Source organism: Myotis daubentonii, chromosome 18 (genome assembly GCF_963259705.1).
Source record: "Myotis daubentonii chromosome 18, mMyoDau2.1, whole genome shotgun sequence".
NCBI lineage: Eukaryota > Metazoa > Chordata > Mammalia > Chiroptera > Vespertilionidae > Myotis > Myotis daubentonii.
In genome coordinates this window covers 26,965,284-26,991,740 of record NC_081857.1, presented here as the reverse complement: position 1 = coordinate 26,991,740, position 26,457 = coordinate 26,965,284, and the positions used below count along the sequence as shown (strand labels likewise).

The 26,457-nt window shown below is 38.4% G+C and overlaps 1 protein-coding gene across 1 annotated transcript in view; it reads left to right on the top strand.

Annotated features, from left to right (window-relative positions):
* Positions 1 to 21,324: 21,324 nt before the first annotated feature.
* Positions 21,325 to 26,457, top strand: part of MROH9 (maestro heat like repeat family member 9) — a 58,584-nt gene continuing 53,451 nt past the window's right edge. The window contains exons 1-3 of the mRNA XM_059675048.1: positions 21,325 to 21,358; positions 22,016 to 22,050; positions 22,738 to 22,950. Coding sequence (XP_059531031.1) covers positions 21,325 to 21,358; positions 22,016 to 22,050; positions 22,738 to 22,950 — 282 coding nt within the window. The remainder of the gene's footprint in view (positions 21,359 to 22,015; positions 22,051 to 22,737; positions 22,951 to 26,457) is intronic.

Sequence of the window (26,457 nt, the reverse complement as noted above, 5' to 3'; positions counted from 1 at the left end):
TAACCTCCTTGTCTTAGAGGTTGTTTTGTACATTTCTCAAGGTGTGTGTGTGTGTGTGTGTGTGTGTGTGTGTGTGTGTGTGTGTTTGCACGCATGTGTCTGTGTTTTGCAAATATCCAACTAAGCTCTAAACTCTACTGTAGGCCAGAACCTTGTCTGCATGTATTCATTATCCCCCAACTGGAGGGCCTGCACTGTACCCAGCAATAAGTAAACATTTACTTTCTGCCATGTTGACTTCTGTTTTTGTTTACTCTCTTTCTCAAAAATGATTTGAACTAAAGATTGCTCAAGCTGTTAAGAAATTCCTGCCCATCCCTGGGATTGTATGGGCTCATGAGCGTCCTTCAGTTGTGTTTCCTGTTGTCCTGGCATTTTGCCTGTACGCAGACAGAGAATGCCAAGTCCCTACCAGGTCACAATCACCACAGACCGTCTTCACAGTGGGCACGGAGAACGGAATGTGCTCCCTTTGTTGAAATGACGGCCCTGGAAAAAAGGTTCCAATTTTCATGAGTCAAACAGTTGACTCCAGCACCTTCCACCACCCAGAAATGTCCTGATTTCTACATTCATTCAAGCCATCTGGGCCACCATGGTGGAGTGTACACTGTGCCCACCATCAGCAAACTCAGAAAATCGGTGAATTCCAGGAACAAAGGGACCTTAAAGGTATCTCAATCCACAATCCATCTTCATTATATTTAACTTATTGATGACTGTTAGTCATTTATGTAATGCATTCATTGTTAAGAAGTCTTCTTTTCACACAGATGAGGAACTAAAATCTCCCTTCCTGAAACGTGGACACACTGTTTTCTTCTTAACTAAGATTTGCAAATGGAGCTCCTTAAGATGCATCAGGTTCTGGGCTATGTGCTGAGGCTAGAAAAATGGGGAAGACACAGCTCCTGCTTTCAACAACCACCTCATGGTTGAGTGGAAGATAGTTATGCAAATATGCAATTAATAGATGGTATGTGTGTGAAATAATACATTTTTACATAGAAGCAGGGGAGAGAAACTATCTACCCCAACCTGGGCTGGCTGGGTAAAGAAAGGGGAGATTCCTGAACCATGTGATAAGTCATCTCTCTCTCTCTAGTTTGTTAACCATGCAACTATGTAATCAGCTACTAATCAACCCAATTAGTATCTAGACCAAACTTCTACATCTTTCCACAAAAATAATAATCTTTGCTGAGGACATGGTAACTGAAACCTGTCATTCTTTCCCCACTCCATCCCTATGGAGAAGTGGTGTTTGAGGACCCCAACTCCAGTCCCAATACCATATCCCTTGCCAGAACCCCTAATCAAAGGCTCTCAGGACCTCGCATTCCACCAGTGACAATTACTATTTAAGTAGTGGGAACATTAGGAAGAGAACCACTATGTTCAGTGCTTGGAAATGGCATGCTCTGTTTCATTTCTTTATTTCCAGAAGTGAATGAGAAAGCATGTCACCTATTTTCTACTGGTGGACAATATACATCCATGATGAAGCTAATACTGTTATCAGAACAGTAGAGGCCCGGTGCACAAAATTCATGAACTCGGGGGTGGGGTAGGCGGGGAGGGGGGAGGGTGTCCCTCAGCCCAGATTGCAAGAGGGTGCAGGCCAGGCCAAGGGACCCCACTGGAGCCGGGGAGGGATGTGAGAGGTTGGCCAGCTGGGGAGGGAGCACGGGAGGGCTCCAGGGCGTGTCTGGCCCATCTCACTCAGTCCTGATCGGCCGGACCCCAGCAGCAAGCTAACCTACTGGTTGGAGTGTCTGCCCCCTGGTGGTCCATGCACATCATAGCGACTGGTTGAGCGGCCTTAGCATATCATTAGCATATTGCACTTTGATTGGTTGAACGGAGGAGCGGACGACTGAACACTTAGCATATTAGGTTTTTATTATATAGGATAGAGTCAGAACAAACCCGGACCCTTGATCACTTTATTGAACTGCTGGATCAACTAATTCTGATACACACTTCCAAGCATGTAAGCCAATATACTAAATGTACATACTCTTGAAGTCTGTTTGATTTGGGTTTTCTGTTACTTGCATCTAAAAGCACCTTAAGTGTTTAACTTGCCTAAAGCCTTATTAAAATGAAGAGATATAATATCTATTTTTTTTTCCTGAACATCCAGTCTAATAGTATTAAGAAGGAAGAGAGTTTCTTTGGAATTCCTTGTTTGGGAAATTAAATATGGTTACTTGTATCTGAAGTCACATTTTCCTGGAGAGTGTTCTTGATTCACTTACAGTATGGCTAACAGTTGGAAGCAATTCAGATTCCCCAAGTATTGATTACATACTATCCTTTGCCCTGCATATGCTGGGTACCAAGGTATATGCAAACTGGTTCTGAATAAGATATGGCTTTCTTTGAGGGGTTTAAAATCCTTTGGAAATTAAATGTAATATAAGGAGCCTGAGCTTTGGTGTCATATAATTCGGTTCAAATCTCACCCTGCCTATTATATGTCTGGCACTCTTCATATGCTGTCTCATTTAATCTTCACATCAACCGTTAAGGTCATTATTTATGAATGAGGAAATTAAGTTCAAAGAAGTAACTAACTTTCCTAAAGTGACTTGTCAGACACGATGGCGCTGGGAAATGACTATAGGACTGAGTCCAAAACCAGAGGTATAACCAATGTCTAGGTGGGATCTGAATGTACCATTCATCGGCAAGCACTCCAGACAGCCTATTTATGTCTATTGTAGTTCTCTGTCTTGCAGATATGCTCTGAAGTTAAAGGTGGTGCTCCATTGGTTTTTTAGGAGGAAAAAACAAAACAAAAAAACCTCTTAATCAAGGAAAAAGCTCCATCTGATGGCAATTAATGCAGAAGGCGAGAGCACTGAACAAGCTTTTATGGTTATCCATCCATTCAATGAAGATTTATTACACCTCATATATGACAGGCACTGTGCTGAACAGAAAGAAGAATGCATGAGGCTCAGTGTGTGCTCTGAAGGAGCCGTGGCCTTTATGTGACGATGGCTGCTATGCATCGTATGTCTACTAACGGTGAGACATTTTGCCTAAATCATCTGTAATCCTGAAATGGCGCAGCATGCAAGTATTTTTGTTCCCATCCAATGGATGGGGAATACGAGGCTTTGAAAGGCCACACCCATATCATACCAACAAAGTCAAGGTTGGGAAGAAAGTCTGAGCCCAATGTTTGTGTCCTGTTCATGGTGTCACTCCGCCACTTCTATCTAAAACCTAAACTTGATTGAGAGAAGTAGTGTCCAACAAATGTTCTTCTAGTTTTCTACTCCAGCCCTTAACTCCCATTCTCCCCAGCACCACGTGCCTGCCACAGTGCTACCAGTGTTCCAAACAAGTGGCTATGTTTATTCAGACACTCAGTGAATTTGCATAACGTATTTTCAGCTCTGTGACAGGGCTATACCCATGCTCATCAAGTGAATGATCTTGAGAAATCTGAGGTCTGAGCATCATGCTTCAAGTTCTGTGAGCCATAATAGGCAGCTCTCTTGCCTATTGTGAAGAACAGGTTATATGATGTAGATTCAACGTATACATTTCCAACACTTATTATATAAGCGAGGCACTCCCACATATGTTATTTTATGACTTTCATTTTGTAAATAATGAATTTAGAGCTGTAGTAAATTGCTCAAAGTCATTCACATTATAAGTGTAGGTTCAAGATTCAAATCCCAGCTCTTTCTGTCCGGCACAGTTTTAAGTGTGTATCCCAATTTTCAATGTATGTTCAAGGGTATGTCCAAGTCTAGAATACTTTCTGCTACACCAGATGTGAGTACTGTTGGGTTTGGTATGGTGAGAACTACTTTTATTTAAAGCATTTACTCTCTTTCTTCCCCTCATTCCACTTCTATGATGGTTTTTGGAATATTTTACATCTATGCAACCTCTGCTTTTTTCCTTGGTGTCTCATAATTACTGGTCCTGGCTCCAAACTCTCATTCTATTCCCAGAGGCCATCCCTCGCCATGCTATGGCCTGTCTCTCAGTTAACTTTTCATGAGAAATATCTCCTCTGTGGCATTTACCAAAGGGAAAAAAAACTCCCAGGCTTCTCTAAATAGCATAAAGTAATGCTTTTCTCATAGTCTTAAAAAGAGTTTTTTCCATTTTTCTTTTCTTTTTTTTCTAAGTTGTATGACTTGTCTCATTAGTGGGACCTAGACAGTTTGCCACATGAAAACTATTCGAGTAAATTTTCTTCAAGTCTTTAGTATGACTAAGACTGATTTACTCTCCTTCACCATGGGTGATCTCTCGGGAATACGTTATTATTTTCAGAAAGGAGAAAATATCAAGTTAAACATCTGAGATTTATTTTTAAAATTAATGTTTCTGATAAAACTCAGTAGAGGTAAGTACCTCATTTGGGTGGGGCCACAATAAGTATGCCTGTCGCCTTATGAACTGCTCTGCAACAAATTCTATTTTTCTGTCTTTCTTGCATAAACCCATCCTCACTTGAAGGCTTCATTGAGGTGACCCTTGAACTGAAAAACAAGAGTGTGTCGATAGGAAAGGGGCCATTGCTACATTCAGAAGCTGTTACGTAGTTCTGGAGTTTTATCAAGGGAAAGTTGGGAGACAGGAAGACTAAGACTACTGTGGAAAAGATAAGTAAATGGAAAAGATGCCCTAATCTTTTCAGAAACTATCCTAAATCAATGCTTTCAACTAACACCTCTGTGTGCAAAGTAGTAAAAAGCGAGGCATCTGAAAGACCAGAGGTCAAATCCTATGTCAGCTATGTAACTGCAAGAGACTTAGAATCTCTGGGGTTGATAATCATTATTACCTCACAGACTGTGGGGTTTAAATGAGATAAAGCAAGAAAAGCACTCAGCACAGTGCCTGTTGATCTTTAGTTCAGGAAATATTCGAGCTGTTGCTATCATTATCATTATGTATTAATTAGTATTACTTTATTTTCTAGATGTAAATCTTCAGTCAAGTCCAAGTGTTGTGATAGGACATTTCCACTTGGGTATCTAGTCATAACCTCACGTTTGAATCCTGTACAGCAGAAGTGGACTTCTCTGAGATCAATAGGAGAGAACTGATGGAACAAGTAATACTGACTTAGGTATAGATTTAAATTGTTCACTGACACCAATCAATCATGCATTTTCAATGCAGGTGCCTTGAGACCATTCGTGTTTAGTCCCCACAGGCATAGGAGGCTAGATTTCCAAAATGCAGAGAAATTCTATGATTCAAAGTGCCAGCATTCACAACCTTAAGTAAGCACAGGATATAAATCCAATGTTTTGAGAGGAAGAGAGTTTGGCAAGAAGAAATTTGGAAGCTATTAGATGATGCTGGGAGTGATTTGGAGAAGAGTTGTAAATTGAACATTTGACTAATTATCCAGATTCTGAAACACAGACCTTGCATTCAGGAACTTTAAATTTTAGTCTTTTAGTCGAATTTACTAAAATTCTATATAGTGTTTTCATAAACAAGTGGCATTAACATTTGTGGTACTGCCTACAATCACTCCCCATAAGTAATAAAGGATATACACCCCACCCCACCCCAACCCAACCCCACACACAAGAATATCCAAAGTGAGGAAAAGCTAATTATTGGTAGAATTTGAATAGAGTATAACCTTAAAAGAAATTATTAAACTTTTTAAGGGCTTAATTACTCCAAAAACATTAAAGAATAGTCTAAAAGTTCAATTGCAACACTCCACTCACTACCCATATGCTGAGGAAATAGATGTGGGGACTGGTATTTTACTTTTGACTTGTACTGGACCCTATGTCCAGCCATCTCAAGAATGCAGACCGTTAATATAAAGGCAGGTGAGTGAGTGTAGGCATAGCTCACACCTAACCCATCACCACTGGGCAGAGCTCAAAGCCCATGCAACTCTGGTGAGTCAGAAGTAGTATGGCTCAGGCGTGTTCTCTGTGTTTTTGTGTGTGTACGTCTCTCTCTGTGTGCACACATGTACGTGTACATATAATCAAAAGCAAATTTAAGCATACGTATTCATCATTAATGGCCATGAGTGATCAATAAATTATATTATATCAGCCTGATTGCTACTATTGTCATTAGGAACCATTAGTCCATCAAAAAAGTATATTTGTTTGAGTTGCTAAGGTGCTATAGTGGGCAGTTGCTTTACTCTTCTGTTTCTAAAACCAAATTTAAGGTAATGGGAAGAAGCCACTTCTTGGGTAGGGTACCCCATTCAGTATTTCTATGCCACCATAGTATTTACCATCCTGTATTGTAATTGTTTACTTGTCTCTACCAACCATTGGGTCGTAAGCTCTAGGGGGCAAGCAAGCAGCTGTCTTTGTTCAACATTTTATCTCTTGGTACAGTGTGTGCCATGTGCTAGGTGCTCAAGAAATAAATATTTATTGAGAGAAATAAGTATCATTCCAATATGTTACATGAGACAACACCATACAACTATCTTTAATTATTATGATCTCCATTAAAACGATCTACTGAGAAAAAGTGCAATGTGCTGACCACCACTTACAAGTGTGCCAGCCCAGGCGATCTGCTGACTTCACATTATCTAATTTGGGGATTTACATTGAGATCTCCACATGAATGTGTACAATGTGAGCTACGGGGCATATAAGCACCCTTCATGGTGGGAGGTGGGCCTGTATTCACTGCCTATACACACACTCAGACACATTCGTGCTGGACAACCTTGGACTTAACATTGAAATGGTTTCACTGTGAAAGCTCCCCAAGGTTGTGAAATCTAACTGAAATTCAAGTGCAAAATAAAAGTTACCAGAGGAAAAATATGTTTTTTTCCTCTGCATAAAAAAAAAAAAAGATGATTTCTCCCCCCACCACCACCCCTTTCTCCCCCCTCCTCACCCCACCCCCCAACGATATGGGACCATAATGATTCAATTTCTCTTGCACCAATCAGCATCAGCCTGTGAGATCCAGACCTGGCACATGGAAATTTCAGCCTTAAGTCAAATATTATTTCAAAGTTAATGACAAAATCTATTTTTGCAGTGGTCTTGTTTAAAATATTTCCCCTTAATACTCTTGAAATGCTGTAATTGAAAGCAGTTATTTGAGATGCCAGTGCATACTTCTTTAATTATGTCCTGGCCCATCTGTTTCCAATGAAAGGGCAGTATCTGTTTGCAGTTACCAATCTTATGAAAAACAGGCTTGTCCCGAAATAGATTGGAACTAAAACCAGAAAGCATTTCTTTCAGAGGCATCCTTTCAAGCCAATTAACTTTAATCATTATAGAAATGTTTATTTCCCATCTTAGTCTCTCTTCACATGTAAATTCCTTCAGGGGAAAAGATCTCTTTTTGTGACTGTTTGAATAGTTCCAATTTGGATTAATCAGAACCTGCTGGCCTGTTTATGTTCCAATTGTGAATGCTGGCAGCTTCCTTGATGCAGGAAGCACACAGCCCACGAGGAGAAGAGACCTCGCAGGGCAGCACACCACACACCTACTGGGCAGAGCAAGTTGGCTTAACCTCCCGGGTCCCACGCTGGCTCCTGTGCTGTCTTCTAGGGTGGGAAGTGATGAAGCCATTTGATGGGTGGGAGACTAAGATTCCTAAGCCACGTCACTATGAAACCCATCTCCTCTAAGGAGCCAGACATTCTTTTGGACCGCAAGCTCCCATGCCACTCTCATAAAAGCTATAAAAAGGCTTGGCGACCTTGCAAAATGCAGTATCTGTGATGGTGGCTTACAGCAATATCACACCACCTATGGAAGAGGTAGTTCTAAATTTCCTCTGTTCTTCAGGGAAATTTTCTATCCACAAGTTTTTTTTAAAAAAAAAATGTTTTTTTGCAAATTTTTAGTTATTAAGTACCTTCACTCCTCCAAAACCTAAGTTCCTCCAGGGCAGAGATTTCTGGCTGATTTGTACACTGATACATCCCAAAGACCTAGGACAGTACCTGGTCCAAATAGACCCACAGTGAATATTTGTTGCACTTATTCATTCTTCTAGACATTGGGGATATGTTAGCATAAGACAGAGTCTCTGCTCTTATGGTAGCTTGGAAATGAAAACAAAATGGTCAAAAGACAAGACATACGGACCATAAGCATTATGAGGGTTTAAAAACAAGCTTGTCTCTGTGCCTAGACAATGTCTGATGCAAAGTACCCGGGTCAGAGTTGGTGTTTAATAAACATTTGATTAATTCAGCTCAGCAAGCAGATGTGTCTTGGCCACCACCTAAGAAAGCTACCATTTACTGAGCCTTTAATAAGTTCCATTCACACACATGAGCTTCTCTAATTCTTAAAACAAACAAACAAACACCCTGTGGAGGAGATTTTAAGTATCTCTCATGTGCAGATACCGAACTGGAGTGTATGTAAGGAAAATAACTTACTGGGGATAATCAGTTAATGAATGCCAACACGGCATGAGGAATTCAGGTCTGTCTTTGTTGAAAGTTGATATTCACACATGTTATCTACTCTCTCCTGCACCATTCAAAGTGTCCTTCAGGGCTTGCCTCTGACACACCAAAGCTCAGGGATTTCATGCTCATGTATTTACAATCTGAAACCATATTATCATCATCTGGGAAACGACAGTTTCGTTCTCATTTCTCCCTTGAAGTTCCTGGTGTTACACCGACTGGGACTCCTACTACCAACGCCATCCTTCAACTCTGGCGTCCTGAACTAGAGGATCTGTATTGAATCTCACGGGTTCTGTCCAAGAAGCAGATATTCTCCTGTTTCCCAAGAATCATGAGGGTGAGTGATATATTTTTTCCCTTTGCAGTCAGACTGTTATTTTGTCAGGATGGATGGACTTGGCAGGCTTGAAATAAAGAAAACCAGCCATCTCTCCCATGTTCTCTTCCCTCTGATGATTTAAATACAAGTGTAACAAATCCCTTACACCTTCATAATCGAGTTCCATCCCCAACTTTCCAGAAATCAGACAGGAATTCACTTGGGAATGTCAAGTGAGAGACAGTACAGGGTGTCGCAACAATGGAGAAACATGGAAGGAAATGTTGGAAAGTTGGGAAAGAGAACCGAGACACAGTGATTATGCCGTGGCCGAGCATCTTACAAATGAGTGGCTTCTGAAATTATGTGGTCAAGGAGGAAGCTGGTCTCTATGTCCTTGAGCCTGGCATTCAGGGACTATGACTCACATGCTGGGTCTGGAACAGACTAGTGAGTTATGAACAAACTACAGGCACTAATTCTGCATTACAGTGTCTATGATTTATTTGTCAACTGTTCATTTATCACTTCATAATATCAGTCACCACTTCTCAGTCTTCATGCACAATGTACTAAGTGCTATCTTAGCAGCAAGAGAGATGGATCTCTACCCAGAGAACATTCCATTTAAATTTATTAAATACATAGATGCACAAATGTGAGATAAAGGTAAGAGCACCCTCAAGAAAATAGGAATGTCAGGGTGGGGGAAAGTCAGTATGTTAAAGTGAAAGACACTAATAACAATAACAACAACAAAAATAGTAATACCATTTATTTAGTTCCTACTATGTGCCAGGCACAGTGCTAGGAGCGCCATAGGGGTTTTATAAGGACCCTTTGCAATGAATGTTCTTATCCCTACTTTATAGAATAAAAAATTGAGGCTCAAAGAGATGAACATTTTTAAGTGCCAGAGCTAGTAAATGAAAGAAGCAAATTTAAATCCAGCTCTTTCTGCCTCCAAAACCTCTGATCTTGCTATATTAATGCAGTATATGCTAAGGATATTAGTAGACAATGTGGTGCAGAGAACTCTGGTCGTTGAAGGGAGATTAAGAAAATAGAGAAGTGCCTGGCCGGTGTGGCTTAGTGTTTGAACCTATGAACCAGGAGGTCATGGTTCCATTCCCAGTCAGGGCATATGCCTAGGTTGTAGGCTCAATCCCCGGTGTGGGGTGTGCAAGAAGCAGCCGATCAATGATTCTTTCTCATCATTGATGATGTTTTCTATCGCTCCCTCCATCTCCCTTCCTCTCTGAAATCAATATATATAAACTTTCTACAAAAAGAAAATAGAGAAGTTAAAAACATAATATAGGATCCTGGAAATATTCCTGAGCTATAAATTTAAGTTCTATTTTTTGCTACTTCACTAACTACTTTACACCTTAGGTAAGTTACTATACCTCTCTGGGCTTAAGTTGTATCATCTCTTCTATCAAATTAAGGAGATGAATTTAATGCTATTAAGGATTTCAAGTAGGGTGTCTTAGTGTCCAAATTCCACAATACCCCTAACTCAGAGTTCTCTGTTAAAAAAAAGATTTGAGTAAGGCTAAAGAGCCAAAAGGGAAACCATACACCAGTATTTCAGGCGGAGAGCTCCTTTGCTAAGTCAAACTAAAGCATCGTGGGCTCTGAGGCTAGACAGGGCCTTCCTTTCTCTACTTGCATAAGCAGGGGATGGAGAAGCAGCAGAAGAAAATATTAATTTCTCTCCTCCACAAATGACTTCTAAGGTCATTCCTAGTATTCACAGACCATGATTGATGAAGCCACTGCCCATCAGCATCCAGGGCTAACATTTAATGACTATCATTCAAACTGAGGTGTGTAGGGAAATTGGGATTTCCTATGGAGACATGACTATGAGATTAAAAGAGACTTAAACAGAACAATAGATATCAGAAGGCAATGACATAATATATTCAAAGTGCTAAGGGAAAATCATCATCAACCTGGAATTTTTTACTCAGCTAAAGTACTGTTTAAGAGGGAAAGGAAAACACATAGTTTATAATGCACAGTTTCACACTGAAAAAATTATCAGAGGATAATGTGCTTTGTGACATTCTCACTACGAGAACCAGGAGTGCTCCTTAAGCCTCACTCGACAGCTTTCTTCTCTCCCCTGTTTTTTGCTGTGCCTCTACCCATAAGGTAGAATATGCTGGGCTAAGGGGATGTACCTACCTGGAAACTGCCTCTCCTTCTAGACCAGCCGTGGGCAAACTACGGCCCGTTTGAAATGAATAAAACTAAAAAAAAAAAGACCGTACCCTTTTATGTAATGATGTTTACTTTGAATTTATATTAGTTCACACAAACACTCCATCCATGCTTTTGTTCCGACTCTCCAGTCCAGTTTAAGAACCCATTGTGGCCCTCGAGCCAAAAAGTTTGCCCACCCCTGTTCTAAACCCTGGCTCTGATACCCAGAACCCCAGAACTTGCCACCCAAACACCCCAGGTCCTACTTACAGATCCTATATGGATCTCTTTCCCCAATTAGTTGTCCTAAGAGTGTGACGGTCATACCCCTAGACATAAGAGGTGACCAGGAAGTAGCTATTTGCAAGGATTCTGAATATGGCTTGGATGTATGGGAGCGGGGCACTATAAACATGTATCCAAGGCCTTTAAATGTGTGACCTGCAGCCAGAGTGAAACAAGATGGTGCAAGCTGAAGAGTAAAGGTCAGGGGCCCACTCTTCCCAAGCCACGAGTTTCTGGCTTGGAAGTCCAAGAAATCTAAATTTGAACCTGGCCTTCTAGCTTTTTAGGAAAATATATTTGTCAAGAAGGAGGCTAGAACATCATTTATTTAATAATGTGTAGGCATTCTTTACAACTGAGGCATAGGTAAGTAGGCCTCCTTTTACTAGTATGTTCTTGCTCTAAGTCCTGCAAATATTAGAGGAAGCTGAGAAGAAAAGGGAGCCCGTGGGAAAGGAATGGAATATAAGAAACAATGGTAGATATGGAAAGTAATAAACCATGCCAACAAGTCAATAAATCGGTGACCATAAGAAAACTAATGACTAATTTTTGTAGGTTAAAAGAAGGCCAAAAAATAAATCAATAATTTTATATCAGCTCAGCTGGTGTGGCTCAGTAGTTGAGCATTGACCTATGATCCAGGAGGTCATGGTTCAATTCCCAGTCAGGGCATATGCCCAAGTTGCAAGCTCGATCCCCAGTAGGGATGTGCAGGAGGCAGCTGATAAATGATTCTCTCTCATCATTGATGTTTCTATCTTTCTCTCCCTCTCTCTTCCTCTCTAAAATCAATTTTAAAAATTTAAATAAAGAAAGAATTTTATATCATATGAACAAGGATTATTATTGCAACATAGCATATAATATTGAAATATTGGAACAACCTAAATGTCCATCAGCGGCTGTTATATAAATTATGGGATATGTGTTTATGCAATGCATTCTTGAATATATGATGATGCAAATATATATATATATCTACTGACCATAGGGGAAAAAAGAAGGTTAGCATCTTATAATTCAAGAGGAGATGCAAGTAATGATTAATTCTATATTTCATTAATAGTCTTGGAGCTAATTATACATGATAAAACAATAGAAAGTTTAGGGTAAGTACTAAAGGGATAGAACTACTACTTAGTTTCTGAACTTAAAAAAGAAAAGGGAAACACATTAAACTCTATTAATCCAACAGAGAAAAAGATAAAGGAAAAATGGAACAAAGAAAGAGAGATACAGAAAAACTCAAAATAAGACTGGAGGAATAAATCCATATCTTAAGCCACATTTTAATAATTAAAATAAATGTGAATGAAATGAAAGCAACTATTAAAAGACAGAAATTAGCAGTTTGGATAACATAAAGGAATAACATTTTGCTACATGCTACTTACAAGACACCCAACTGAAATAAAATCACACAGGTTGATAATGAAGTTATGAAAAAAAATAGAGCATATAAGTTCTAACCAAAAGAAGGCTTATTTTGTAATGGTAATACCTGATAACAGGATTTAGAACAAGAGAATTAAGCACAGCCCAGCCAGTATTGCTCAGGGGTTGAGCATTGACCCATGAATCAAGAGGTCACAGTTCAATTCCTGGTCAGGACACATGCCCAGGTTGTGGGCTTGATCCACAGTAGGAGGTGTGCAGGAGGGAGATGATGGATGCTTCTCTCTCATCAATGTTTCTATTTCTCTATCTTTCTCCCTTCCTCTCTCTTTAAAATCAATAAAAACACATTTTTAAAAGTAAAAAAAATAGAATTAATGTACATAAAATGTGATATAACATAACAATATAAGGAGAAATCAACCAGAGAAGTAATGCAAATAAAATGTGATGCAACAAAATATAAGAAATCAACCAAAAAGAAATAGTAATTGCAAATGTGTATGCACCTAAAAAACATAATTTCTAATATATAAGTAAAAACCCAAATGATCATCTTCACCAAAGAAAACCAAAAAGAAGCAAGTATATGGGATATTTGGACCAAACATTATCAAGTTTAGTTCAATATCGATATTTCTATCTTTATACCTATAGAGATGATCCTTCTCCCTCTATTTAGAAAATGTACATTTTTGTTCAAGAATACAAAATGTATTCAATCACACAGTAGTATAAATTAAAATATCAGTAACAAAAAGATAACTAAAATATGCCAGGTATATAAAATGTTTTTAAAGTTTGAAAAAAAACTATGGTTTACAGGAGAAATGATAAATAAAACAAATATATATAACTAAATAATGATGAAAATACTAAATTTTGTATTTGTGAGATTTGGCTAATGTCATACTTATGTGGAAGCAAGTACAAGAAAAAATTAACTCTACTATAGAACAGAACTTAATAAGACTTAGAAAACAAGACAACAGATTGGAGGATAGATGAAATTAATTTTTTAAAGAAATTGAGATGATACTTTTTTTGCTATTTTAAAGAAAATGTCCAACATTTTACTTGAAGAAGAGAAATAAATTGCTGAATGTGAGATAAAGATTTCTTATGTATCAGTGTTACTATTTTTTAAAAATCCCTCTAACTTTAAAAGAAATATATGAAGAAAATTATTTGTGTCGTCATTAAAAAAAACACCATATTTCTAACTTTAGTACAGTTTTTTCTCTTTGCCACCAACATTGAAGCAATTGGCACTGCTATACTTCCTTAGTCCTCCCACCTTCATATTTGTGTTGCTTATATTATATTTACTTGTTTTATGGTTATAACACTTATATTGTATTTTGCAACCATAATTCCTGCAACTGCTAAATATTGCTCTATTTTTAAATGGATTCAACACTTACCAGTGCCTGTTTTTAATTTTACCACAACTTTGTAATCTGGTGGTTTCTAACTTCTTTTAAACTCGCTTAGTTGACTGATTTTTATTATTGAATATTTTAGTCAAGATATCTTCACTGAGTCCTTTACTTTTTTTTTTTTTTTTCCCCCACATATGAGGTGTCTGCCTTTTCTCCTATTTTTATGAATGGCAATTTGGCTGGGTTAACTATTCCAGGGTTGACATCTTTTCCTATAGAACTTCATAGGCATTGCTTCCTTACCTCCTGGAAGTCCCCCCCATCCTTTGGTGACTCACTTTTTCTGCCTAAATATCTAAAGCAATTCCTTAAAACAGTGACGGCAAACCTTTTGAGCTTGGCATGTCAGCATTTTGAAAAACCCTAACTTAACTCTGGTGCCGTGTCACATATAGAATTTTTTTGATATTTGCAACCATAGTAAAACAAAGACTTATATTTTTGATATTTATTTTATATATTTAAATGCCATTTAACAAAGAAAAATCAACCAAAAAAATGAGTTCGTGTGTCACCTCTGACACGCGTGTCATAGGTTCGCCATCACTGCCTTAAAAGTAATTTTTTTTAATTCAGTAATTTAAGCAGGATTCTAGACAACACTAATTTTGTGTCATTGTTTCTCATTTATGCAAAGTGCCATCAAGTTGTAAATCATTCTTCATTTCAGAATTTTTTTTTTTTTTTACTGTAGTGGATCTTTGGAGGAGGTCTTTATTTCAGGGATGCCAACTGCCTTCAATGCTAGATTATATTTGTCTGTTGTAACTATCAGCTCTGCTCTAATTGCTCAAATCTCTTGTCTGTGATTATTTCAATGTCTCCCCCAGCCCCAGCCATGCCATTATCCAGTTTTTTTGCCATGCCTATTCCTTCCCTTGGCCATTCTAATTTATTTATGAATCCTGTCATGCTGTTATTTTTAGTTTACAATCTGTTTCATTATTTCTACCACTTCCCTTTCCATCTCCTCCTTTTGCCTCATCCCATCTTTGGGTTCATATTTTTACAAAGTTGTTTTCTATTATGAAGCACTATGCAGCATTATACCAGGTCAAGATGGTAGAAAGATGCAGGGGTGCAGATCCCCCATGACACCTAAAACTGAACAAAAGTAATTTTTTTAAAAATGAAAACTCTACATCAAGCATATATGGTGCATGTGGAGATGAACTGTTACATCACTGAGATGGTTTACCTGTGGTCCTAGAGGTGAAGAGGAAAGGCTTAAAATTTTTTAATGTCCATTCTAAGCAGAAGTACTTAAAAATAAATTTAGACAAAGCACTGTATTATCTGAATTTTATAGTTGCATGTATGTGTCTATATATCAAATTATCTGTTTCTAGAGGGGGAATTATGCAATCCAATATAACTCCTTTTAATCCAGTTTATTTGGGTTATATCAATTTAGTTCAGGTCAGATCAGCTCAGTTCAATTTAACTGCATAGTGCCGCTTACTCTAATCTTGGTCCACTTTCATATTAGTATGAGAAAGTAAAGTCCAGCCCCAGATAACAGGTGCTAGCTCTGTTCCCAATACTGGCTCCAGGCATCCCCCTCTCCCACTTCCCCACTTACTCACTTGACCAGCTTTGTCCAGCCCTCATCTCCTGAATCTCTGATCTTTTGGCTTTGTGGTCCAGCTCCTATTACCTACCTCCTTTAGGTTCCTTTTTCTTTTTGACCAATTATTTGGACCAATTTCTGTGTCCTTCCAATTTCAGTCTATTTCACTAATCTGTTGATTTCTTATGATCCATTCAATTTTGATGACTGCAACTCAAAATGAGAAACACTTTGGCTAAAGACTAGTTCTAAAAAATTCACCAGCCTAGAAGACTATGCATTGACCTCCCTACCAGTGTATATGTGCACTATGTTGCAGTGAGGCACAAAATGCCAGAGAAAGACCACGTACACTGTCGACTGAAAAATGCCTCCTTGTGAGGCCTCTTTGTCCTTCATTGCTTACACCCTAATTGGATAGAGCCAGGAAGGCTGGCCCAACCTAGAACTCCTTTTATGTGTGCTAATGCAATTCCTACAGAATGCATTGGGAGAGGCAAGCACATAACTGAGCATCAGCATCAGTCCAAAGTTCTCAGAATAAATTACTTTCCAAATAGTTCAAAGAGAATTAAAAAAAAAAAAAAAGGCAGACAGACTCTGTATGGCTGGCAAAAGTTGGCATCAAAGGCAGATGATGGATTTGAATAGCAGTTTGCTGTATTTTTATGCTGTGAGTGACAGCATAAGTGTCTTCCTGTTATTCTTGGCAAGGCAAAAAACTCAAAATTTGCCTTTGGGTTTTTTTTCTCTTTGTTATTTTTTTAAAACTCTAGTAATGCAGTGTTTTCCAAAACTGAGAAAAAGCATGAAGTCACCTTCTCTATCACTCTCTCCAAAAAAGTATTCCCTATGATGAGTATTCTAAGACTTCTATGAACGAAGTTAACCTTTAATTACAGCAATGCTCTTACTACTCTCTCTGAGACACCTCTCCCAAATCTAGTGATTCTTATTATCAGATATTTCTTTCTGTTTCCGATTTTCCTTTCTGAATTTCTAAAATTTCTACCCATATTTCTCTGAACTACATATGTCTATATCACGCTATCCTCCTGATGTGGGGTTGTGCCCCTCATATTAAGAAAGGCATTTAAGCATCTGCCTCAGTTAATGGACTAGGAGTGGGGATAATTATATCGAAGGGTGTAGGATGTTATAGAGTGTGAGAGAGGACTTCCTAACCCCCAAGGTGTAACATCTGATTAAAGTAACATTAGATGGCACCTTGAAAGGAAAATAAAGCGTGAAGGCACCATGGGGGACAAGTATATGAGGACAGTTCCAACTGTTCCCTGTGGTGGGGAGAGCAGGTCACCAACTAATTAGCTTAGCATTTACTTGGTCTTTATTTGATTCTCATTCTGTTCTAGAGCTCTTTCCATTGCTTTTTGTCAAATCTTATATGTTTTCCGCCCTGTGTGAGTTATGGGAGTTATTTAACTCATAGCTTCTCAGTAGTTGTTCTTCCCCCACTAGTTGTCCTGTGCCCAACCTTATAGAATCTTGCCCTTAGCATGTGCAGCTTATGATTTGGCCAAAACTTCAATACAGATTTCTGGAGCTGACAAGGAAAGATATCCACTTTACCACTCATCTTAACATTTTACTGAAGATCCCACCCAGTTGAATAAGACAAGAAAAATAAATAAAGACAAACATATTCAACAGGAAGATATAAGACAGTGTTTTTTCACAGATGACATAATCACATGCATATAAAATCTTGAGAAGTTGTCAATCTATTATAACTAATACGTAAATTTAGCAAGGTCACAGAATATAAGAATAATTAAAATTTAATTTTAATTCTAGATAGTAACAATTAAATTTGGAAAATAAAATTAAGAAAACAGTAACATTTACAATCGCTTTCCAAGCATTGGAAACTATTGACCTATACATATAAAACCATAAACATTGCTAAATCTGAAGAGCTAAATAAATGGGGACATATGCCATATTCATAGATATACAAATTTAATATTGTTATGATGTCAATCCTCTTGAAATTAATCTATGAATTCAAAGCAATATCAATAAAAATCACCAAGCTTTTTAAATAAGATTGACAAGATGTTTATAAAATCATTTCAGAACCTCAAGCTGGCAGCTCTAACTTGAACAGCCAGTGAACTTACACAGTTCAGTGTGTAAGCCCAATGTTGTCTAATTCCTTCTCATTTCTTTGCACAGAATGCTGGAAAGACATGTTAATCTATGCGATTGAATCATTTATATTTTTCACTCTTTCCTACAAAACCTCAATAAAAATCAAGTAACATTTCATCAGGGGAAACCATCAAAAAACAAAAGACAACCTACTGAATGGGAGAAGATATTTACCAATGATACATCTGGTAAGGGGTTAATATCCAAAATATGTAAGGAAATCATACAACGTCTCTCTCTCTCTCTCTCTCTCTCTCTCTCTCTCTCTCTCTCTCTCTCTCTCTCTCACACACACACACACACACAACAACAACAACAACAACAACCCAAATAAAAAATGAGCAGAGGACCTGAATAGACATTTCTTAAAGATAGCTAACAAACAAATGAAAAGATGCTGAACATTACTAATCATCAGGGAAATGCAAATTTTAAAAAACACAATGAGAAATTGAAGCTAATATAATTTTAATAACCAATGTCACCCCAATAAATTTAATAACATTTTTTAAAATGTTGGTGAGGATGTGGGGAAAAGGGAACCCTTGTGCACTATTGGTAGGATTGCAAATTGGCGGAGCCACTATGGAAAACAGTATGTAGGTTCCTCAAAGCATTAAAAATAGAACTACCATATGACCCAGCAATTCAAAAACACTAATTTTAAAAGGCATATGCAGCCTGGCCAGTGTGGCTCAATTGGTTGAACATCATCCCATGCACCAGGAGGTTGCCAGTTTGATTTCCATTCAGAGTACATACCCTGGTTGCGGTCTTAATCCCCGGTAAGGGAATGCAGGAGGCAGCCAATCACAATGTGTCTCGTTGATGCTTCTATCTTTCTCGCCCTCTCCCTTCCTCTCTCTAAAATCAATAAAAAACATTTTAAAAACAATTTTAAAAATGTATTGCACCGCTATGTTCATTGCAGAATTATTTACAATAACTAAGATATGGACATAACCTAAGTGTGCATTGATAGATGAATGGATAAAGAAAAAGTAGTACATATTACAGTGGAATATTACCCAGTTATAAAAATAAATGAAATCTTGTCATTTTTGACAACATGGATGGACCAAGAGGATATTATGCTAAGTGAAATAAGTCATGCAGAGAAAGACAAATGCCATATGATTTCACTTATGTGTGGAATCTACAAAACAAAATAAACTAATAGATACAGAAAGAAAAATTATGGTTGCCAGATGGGAGGGGAGTTGGGAAGATGAGTGAAAAAGGTGCAGGGATTAGGAAGTACAAATTGCCAGTAATAAAAACAGTCACACAGTTGTCACAGCAGAGGGAACATAATCAATATTATTATAATAACTTATTAACTATTATAACCAAATGTGGCACAGCAAAAGATAATTGAGCTTAGGTATCAAGGGTAGGGAAAGTGGAAGTGTGTGGAGATGTTTATCAACTTTCTTCTGTGAAGCCCAAGAACCAATGATGAGACAGTTTTCATAAAATCACAAAACTTTGGAACTAGAATAACCTGCCTCTACTCCTTTCTTTCACTGAAGAGAGAAAACTCGGGCAGTCACACAGGTAGCAATCAAACAGTCCCTAGAATCGAGATATAAAGATTCCAATAAGACAATCTATGTGTTTCTTATATCTCAGAGTTGTATTTATGTGGAAAGTTCATTCATCCATGAAACCAAAGATGACTAGGTATTTTATTTTGAGATTTCCCCCAAAAGTTGGGAAACAAAGAAAAGAATCAGTGCAGTGGGGCTGAGGAGTCTAGAGCAGACTGCCAGAACAGCACTCCCTGGCTAGCAGGAAACTGAATCATTCCCCACCACTCATCTCTTTGTTTTGCAGGGTCAAGTTTCCAACCTTAGGCAGTAGAACCTATACTCTTTCTGGTCTCTGTTCTCCTTCCTTATTTGAAACTTCATGGCTAAGGAGATCATCCCAAGATGATGAATAGTCATCCCAAGAACTCAATAATGACAGTGCTATGGGTCTGTTTGGAGGCCTCTGAAAATATCATTTATTTGCCTTAAAATCAAGAAAGAAAACATTTGTGTTATTTGAGAATGTCCTAACTGTTCATGGAGAACACCCAAAGTAAACACTTTCTTTCCCAGTTTTCAAGAAGGGTGTATATTACTCGCACTGCCAAGAACAAAGCTTTAATCTGTGACGCACTTGAGAGCTAAAGTGGATTTCAAATACATATTCAGCTTACCTCTTAATATAGGTCAGTTATTCTTGGAAAATTTCAGTGGCCAAATTGAAGAAGTATTCACAAGGAAATTAAAAATTGAAGTCAGTATTTAAAATACTGTCTTTAAAATGTATTATTAGTCAAAACGAGCCTTTACAAAAAATCAATCAACCCTTTTTATGTCTCCTCGCCATGTAAATTGTTGCTAGGAAAGAAAACTATGAAGCAGTTACTACTCTTAGAGACCATTTGCATACAGGGAAGCATTCTGTAAACTAAGCAGTAATTTCAACAAAGTAGTTTACTGTCTTAAAAACATTTCTCAATAGCAAGCATGCTTGCAAAAGAACCACTGTTCTAGCAATTATTGAACTACTTGTAGTCCCCTTGACATCATGTCTTTGCATATGCCTTTTCACATATTCGTGGTTATTCTTTGCAACTATACCAACATTTTATAAAAGGTAATGTGTTAAAGGCTAGTTGCACTGTGGAGTCTAAAATCATACCAATAAACTTGTCATACTCAATTACATTGGGATGCATTTGTCTGTCTTGAACTTTGAGGATATCTTTTACTCATGCCTGGCTTTTTGGAACATCACACATTGGGAATTTGGAACATACTGGTTGACTGAGTTATGCAGGTCTTCCAAATGTTGACACAAAATCACATTTATTAATATCACTGACAATTTCATCACAAAAGTCTTTAAGTAGTGGGAAGCTGTTAAACTCATGGTGGTGGATAACATTTTCCAAGATTCTAATTTTCTCTTTAAAACTTTAATTTTATCATTGGCAACAGATACTTGTTTTCTCTGAAGTGACAAACTTCATTTGTTTTTGAGAAAATGTCTGCCAAACAACTAAGTCTGAATAACCATAGCGTGTCATTCTTTCATGCAAGTAAAAAATATATATATTTCATAAATAAAATTGGTTAGTTTCTAATATATACAACCAAACGCATACAGAAAATGTGGTATGTATATATAATACACACACAATGAAATATTACGCAGCAATAAAAAAGAATTAAATCTTGCCCTAACCGGTTTGGCTCAGTGGATAGAGCATCGGCCTGTGGACTGAAGGGTCAGTCCCAGGTTCGATTCTGGTCAAGGGCATGTACCTTGGTTGCGGGCACATCCCCAGTGGGAGGTGTGTAGGAGGCAGCTGATTGATGTTTCTCACCCATCGATGTTTCTGACTCTCTATCCCTCACCCTTCCTCTCTGTGAAAAAATCAATAAAATATATATTTTTTAAAAAAGAATGAAATCTTGCCATTTGTGACAACATGGATGGACCTAGAGGGTATTTTGCCAAAGGAGGTAAGTCAAACAGAGAAAGACAAATACTATATGCTACATCCTCTGTGTGTGTGTGTGTGTGTGTGTGTGTGTGTGTGTGTGTGTACTATCTGGGATAGGCAGGATTCGGAACTCATTCTCCCAGTAAATGAAATCATGTTTTAAAGGCCCACTGGAAATAGTTCTTGAAAAACATTGTGATGAGTTAAGTGTAAATGAATCAGAAGTAGAAGGATTGGGTTTCCCTGGAAATACACATGGGCTGAGAAATGAAGGGAGGGGAAAATTTCCACCCAAGATCCTTAAGAAAGAAGTGAAATGTGTTGCCAAGAAATGACAACCTGTTTTTCCAACACTCATTTGAATTCCCTGCCTTTCCTTTTCAGACACCTGACAAAAAAAAAATTGATACTCAGATGCTTTCCTCCACCCTGAAGTGTGACTTCATTTCAATGAACTAAATCCAGGCTTTCTTCCCATTACACACACTAAGGGGGGCAACGACAGACCTGCAAGAATAGCTCGTGGAGCAGGGGGAGGCAGGCAACACTCATGAAGTACTGAGACTCTAATGACCCTTTGATCACCGGCTTCTCACAGGGCCAGTAAGGGATTATGTTACCACTCCGAGTTAACAGGCAGAAGTTTCCATCCACAACAAAATCTGCTTTTCTGCAGGTAAAGGTGTGAATGATGGGGGCGTGGTGTATAAGGTACACCCTTTGTCTGCTGGTTCACTTGTACCATTCTTCATTGAAAGTCGAATCCTTCCTTTCTCAAATATTATAATAATGGAGAGAAGAACAATGGCTCCCTCCATTTCAGTAACTAAGTGTATTGATTAGCTTTTGTGATGTAACAAATCACAGCATAATTACTAGCTTAAAACAATAATGATTTATTATTTCTCAGTATCGTTGGGTTCCTTGTGTCTGGCCAGACTCAGCTGGGGCGTGGTGATGGTTCAGAATGGCATCACAACTCTGGGTTGCGTCTATTGTCTTATCCTTCCATTTCTACTTGTTCTAAATTATGTATATAATCACTCATTACATTTTTTGCATATGGCAAGCAATGTTTTGTCTCTTTTTCTATAATGTTTACGTACTTAGATTCACAATGTATGTAGTTTTGCACTCAGATTTGGTTTAGTAAAAATTACACTGTTAGAGCTTCTCCACTTAAAATAATTCCCCCAAACATAATTTTAGTAGATACATAATATTATTTAATTTGGGGCATACCGCATAATTGAGGTCATCGGTTTTCTTTTGTTGATATTTGCATGATTCCTATGTTTCGCAGTATAAATAATACCATGAGGAAAGTCTTTGTAAACAAAATTTTGAATGAATCTCTTTCTCTTTTAGATCTCTTGAAATGTGATTGCTGTGTTGCAGGGCAAGAACTCTTCCAAGGCTTTTGATGTTTCAGAATTATGGGGCGGGAAGGTCCAAACACATGTTCCCAGCAGCAGTGAGTGCAGCCCCAAACGGCACCCTCCTGTGGAGCCCCCGGGATCTCGCATTTTGATAAAGAAGTGGAGAAAGAGAGGTGTTCTGAGATGGAGAAGCAGCAGCTCTGAAACGTTGGAGGGGAAGAAATCAGCCCCCGTAAGAACAAGACAGGAATGAGAGTGACCTCTTGTGGGCAGGACCTCCCTAATTTCACCTCTTCCTCCAGAACCTCATACAGTGTCACATATATAAGGTGATAAAAATTGGTTTGCACGAGTAAAGGCTATTTTTTCCAATCCTGACTTTATTTATTAGCCACTGCTTTCCTACAATTAAATCTCATTTAGTTCTGTGTTTCTATCCCTTTGGATTTTGTATGTCTGCATGTGATAAAAACTTGAGACAGTAGATGACAAGTTTATTTATCTTTGTTTATGCGTAAAGCCCAGAGGTAATTGTACAAGGTTGCCAGGTCAGTTCCATGATCACAGAGCACCTTGGGATAGGACTTTCACCCCATTGTCCAGTCTGCAATGATCATGTCCTTGCTGCAGCCAATAGGGAGAAAGGACGGGAAGACAACGCAAGTCTCTCCATTTAAGGATGCTTCCAAGAATATGCACATGGACCCTAATGAGGAATCCTGGGAAACGTAGTCCTTTTTCCAAGCGACCATGTACTCAGCTAAAAATTGGTAATTCTATTATTATAGAAGGAGAATATGCTACAGTATTTAATAACTTTTGAGGTATATAAAAGAAAATTTTAAGAATACATTAAAGAAAATAAAAAAATATATGAAAAACTTAAGGAAGAACAGCCAGCCAGAAGAAAATGCTAAGCTTGCATCTTGGGATATGCCATCACATACTTCTAACAAGCACTTCTGGATATGTCAAAAGAATTATTCCAAGAAAGAAACTACTGCCGCCCTCGTCTCTTTTTCTTTTCCACCTTCTCTAACTCTGATTAGGGAGTCGAGGAAGAGTTGAGGAAGAAAAAGGGGAGAAACATTCTTTACCTCCTTCTGGAGGCTGCCAGTTCTAGCTTGGGGAAGAAGCAGCTGAGATTTGGAATGAAATAAGTTGTGTTATCACATGAAACTGGACCATTTTAGTTACTAAACCGTGATAGCTCTGCTACTTAAAGTGATTATAGAACTTTTTAGGAGCAACAAGAGATCATAAATGTCACAGATGTATCTGAGGGTTTTTTGGGGAGCGGGGGGGGGGGGCTTTCCTACTGAGCAAAGTTGAAATGGACAATGAGAAATAAAAGTAAAGATCACTTGTGATTTCATGAGTAGTGCTTATTCAAAGCAATGGATGCAATACCTCACAGGGTTGGGTGTGTTTTCTTTTGGTGAAGATTATATTAAAAATGAATGTAAGCAGACGATGAAACACCAGGGCCACATATGCATAAGAGGGATGGCCATCCCTGGCCGGTTTGGCTCAGTGAATAGAGCGTCGGCCTGCAGACTCAAGGGTCCCAGGTTCGATTCCGGTCAAGGGCATGTACCTTGGTTGCGGGCACATCCCCAGTAGGGGGTGTGCAGGAAGCAGCTGATCGATGTTTCTCTCTCATCGATGTTTCTAACCCTCTGTCCCTCTCCCTTCCTCTCTGTAAAAAATCAATAAAATATATTTTTTTTAAAAAAGAGGGATGACCATGTGAAGAGACAGCAAGAGGTTTGGCCATTCGCAAGCCAACGACAGAGGTTTCAGAAGAATCCAGCCCTGCTGGCACTTTTTACCTTGAACCTTGAACCTCCAGAACTGTGAGAAAACTAAGTTCTGTTGTTTAAGCCACCAGTCTGTGGTACTCTGTTATAGCAGTGCTAGCAAGCTATTACATCCACCTATAAAAGAAGTGCTTTCAGTATCCATACTCCGAGGTATGAGACTTTACTGGATTTCTTTAGGCAAGATTACACCAGATTTTATCTATGAATTTCATAACAGGGTGACAGAATTACATTCCTTAAAATTATATAAATTAATGCAATGCTTTAAACAATAAAGAATTTAAATTTTTTAAAAAATTACAAATTTTAAAAAAATGAATGTAAGCAGTAGAGAACAAAGCATAAAGAGACATTAAATTAATGTTGGTTTCCACCAGGCCAGTGTAGCTAATGGTTGAGCGTCAAACTATGGGCCAGGAGGTCACAGTTTGATTACGAGTCAGGGCACACGCTTGGGTTGCAGTCTTGATCCCCAGTGGGAGACATGCAAGAGGCACCTGATCAATGATTCTCTCATCATTGGTGTTTCTATCTCTCTCTCTCCTCTCTTCCTCTCTGAAATCAATAAAAATATTTTAAAAATTAGTCTTGGTTTCCTTCCCTTGATTCCTGCTATTCATTCAACAAATATGGGTTGAATTCACACTATTTGCCAGTTTTGGCTTTCAGAATAAAGACACAGAAGGGGTGGGGGAGGGGTGAGAATCACAGCAAACAGTAGGGATGGATTTTTTAAAAATCTTCTCTTGAGTTTCCTTGTCTAAAGATAATTCAATTTACCTTACTTACTCCCACCTGGGGCCACTGCTAAAATTTTAGACATGATTTCCAGGAGAGACTCCATCACATGAGACTTGGAATCTCAACTGCATTTCATTAGCATATGTCTTGAGTTTTCTGAGCTCATTTACTTATTTTTCTGTTAAAAACTGATGCCAACTCAAACAGGTCCACACACAGATATGACAGACAGGATCTGAAACCATTTCCTGGGGGTAATGGGTAGAAACTTCCGTTTTCTCCATTAACATGGAGAACTTCCCTTACTGCTTTCCTAGTTATACTCTCTAATGCTGTGGTTCTCAACCTTCCTAATGCCGCGACCCTTGAATACAGTTCTTCATGTTGTGGTGACCCCAACCATAAAATTATTTTCGTTGCTACTTCATAACTGTAATTTTGCTACTGTTATGAATCGTCATGTAAATATCTGATATTCAAGATGTATTTAGGCGACCCCTGTGAAAGGGTCCTTCGACCCTCAAAGGGGTCGAGACCCACAGGTTGAGAACCGCTGCGAGTCTAATGCCTACAAATTTTATCTTTAGTGACACCTAGTGGCTCCATGTTGTAATGAGTACGTGGTTAGGCTTTGAAGTGTTCTCTGGCTGTGTATTAGGCCAAAAGAGGCTGGGTTTGGATTTGCTTTTCCTCTTTATCCTCGTCCAATTGTCATGTGAGAAAAAAATGACTTTGTATTCTTATGGCAATCCAGATTGTCCCACTCCTAGTTGGAAAAGAGAATTTAATATCTGTGCTCCCACATCATTGATGGGATGTCAAAAATCTCTGGAAGAGAGGCGCTATGTGGTAATAATTGTAAAGCAGCTCCCTTCCCCTCCTTTGGAAGCTAGGGAGGTGTTACAAAAAAACACTGGGGGCGTGGGGGGGGGGGGAACAATGTCAAAAGTTTCCTTTCTTTGGCTGGAGCAGAGTCTTGCTACCAAGATTTTTAGGGAGGAAGATGCCAATGATTCACATTTTTCTGTCTGGTTTGAAGTTGTGATTATTTAAAATCAAAATGAAAACCAGAATTTGACATTCCAGATTTGAAAGCCATTTCTTTTTTTTAAATATATTTTATTGATTTTTTACAGAGAGGAAGGGAGAGGGATAGAGAGTTAGAAACATCGATG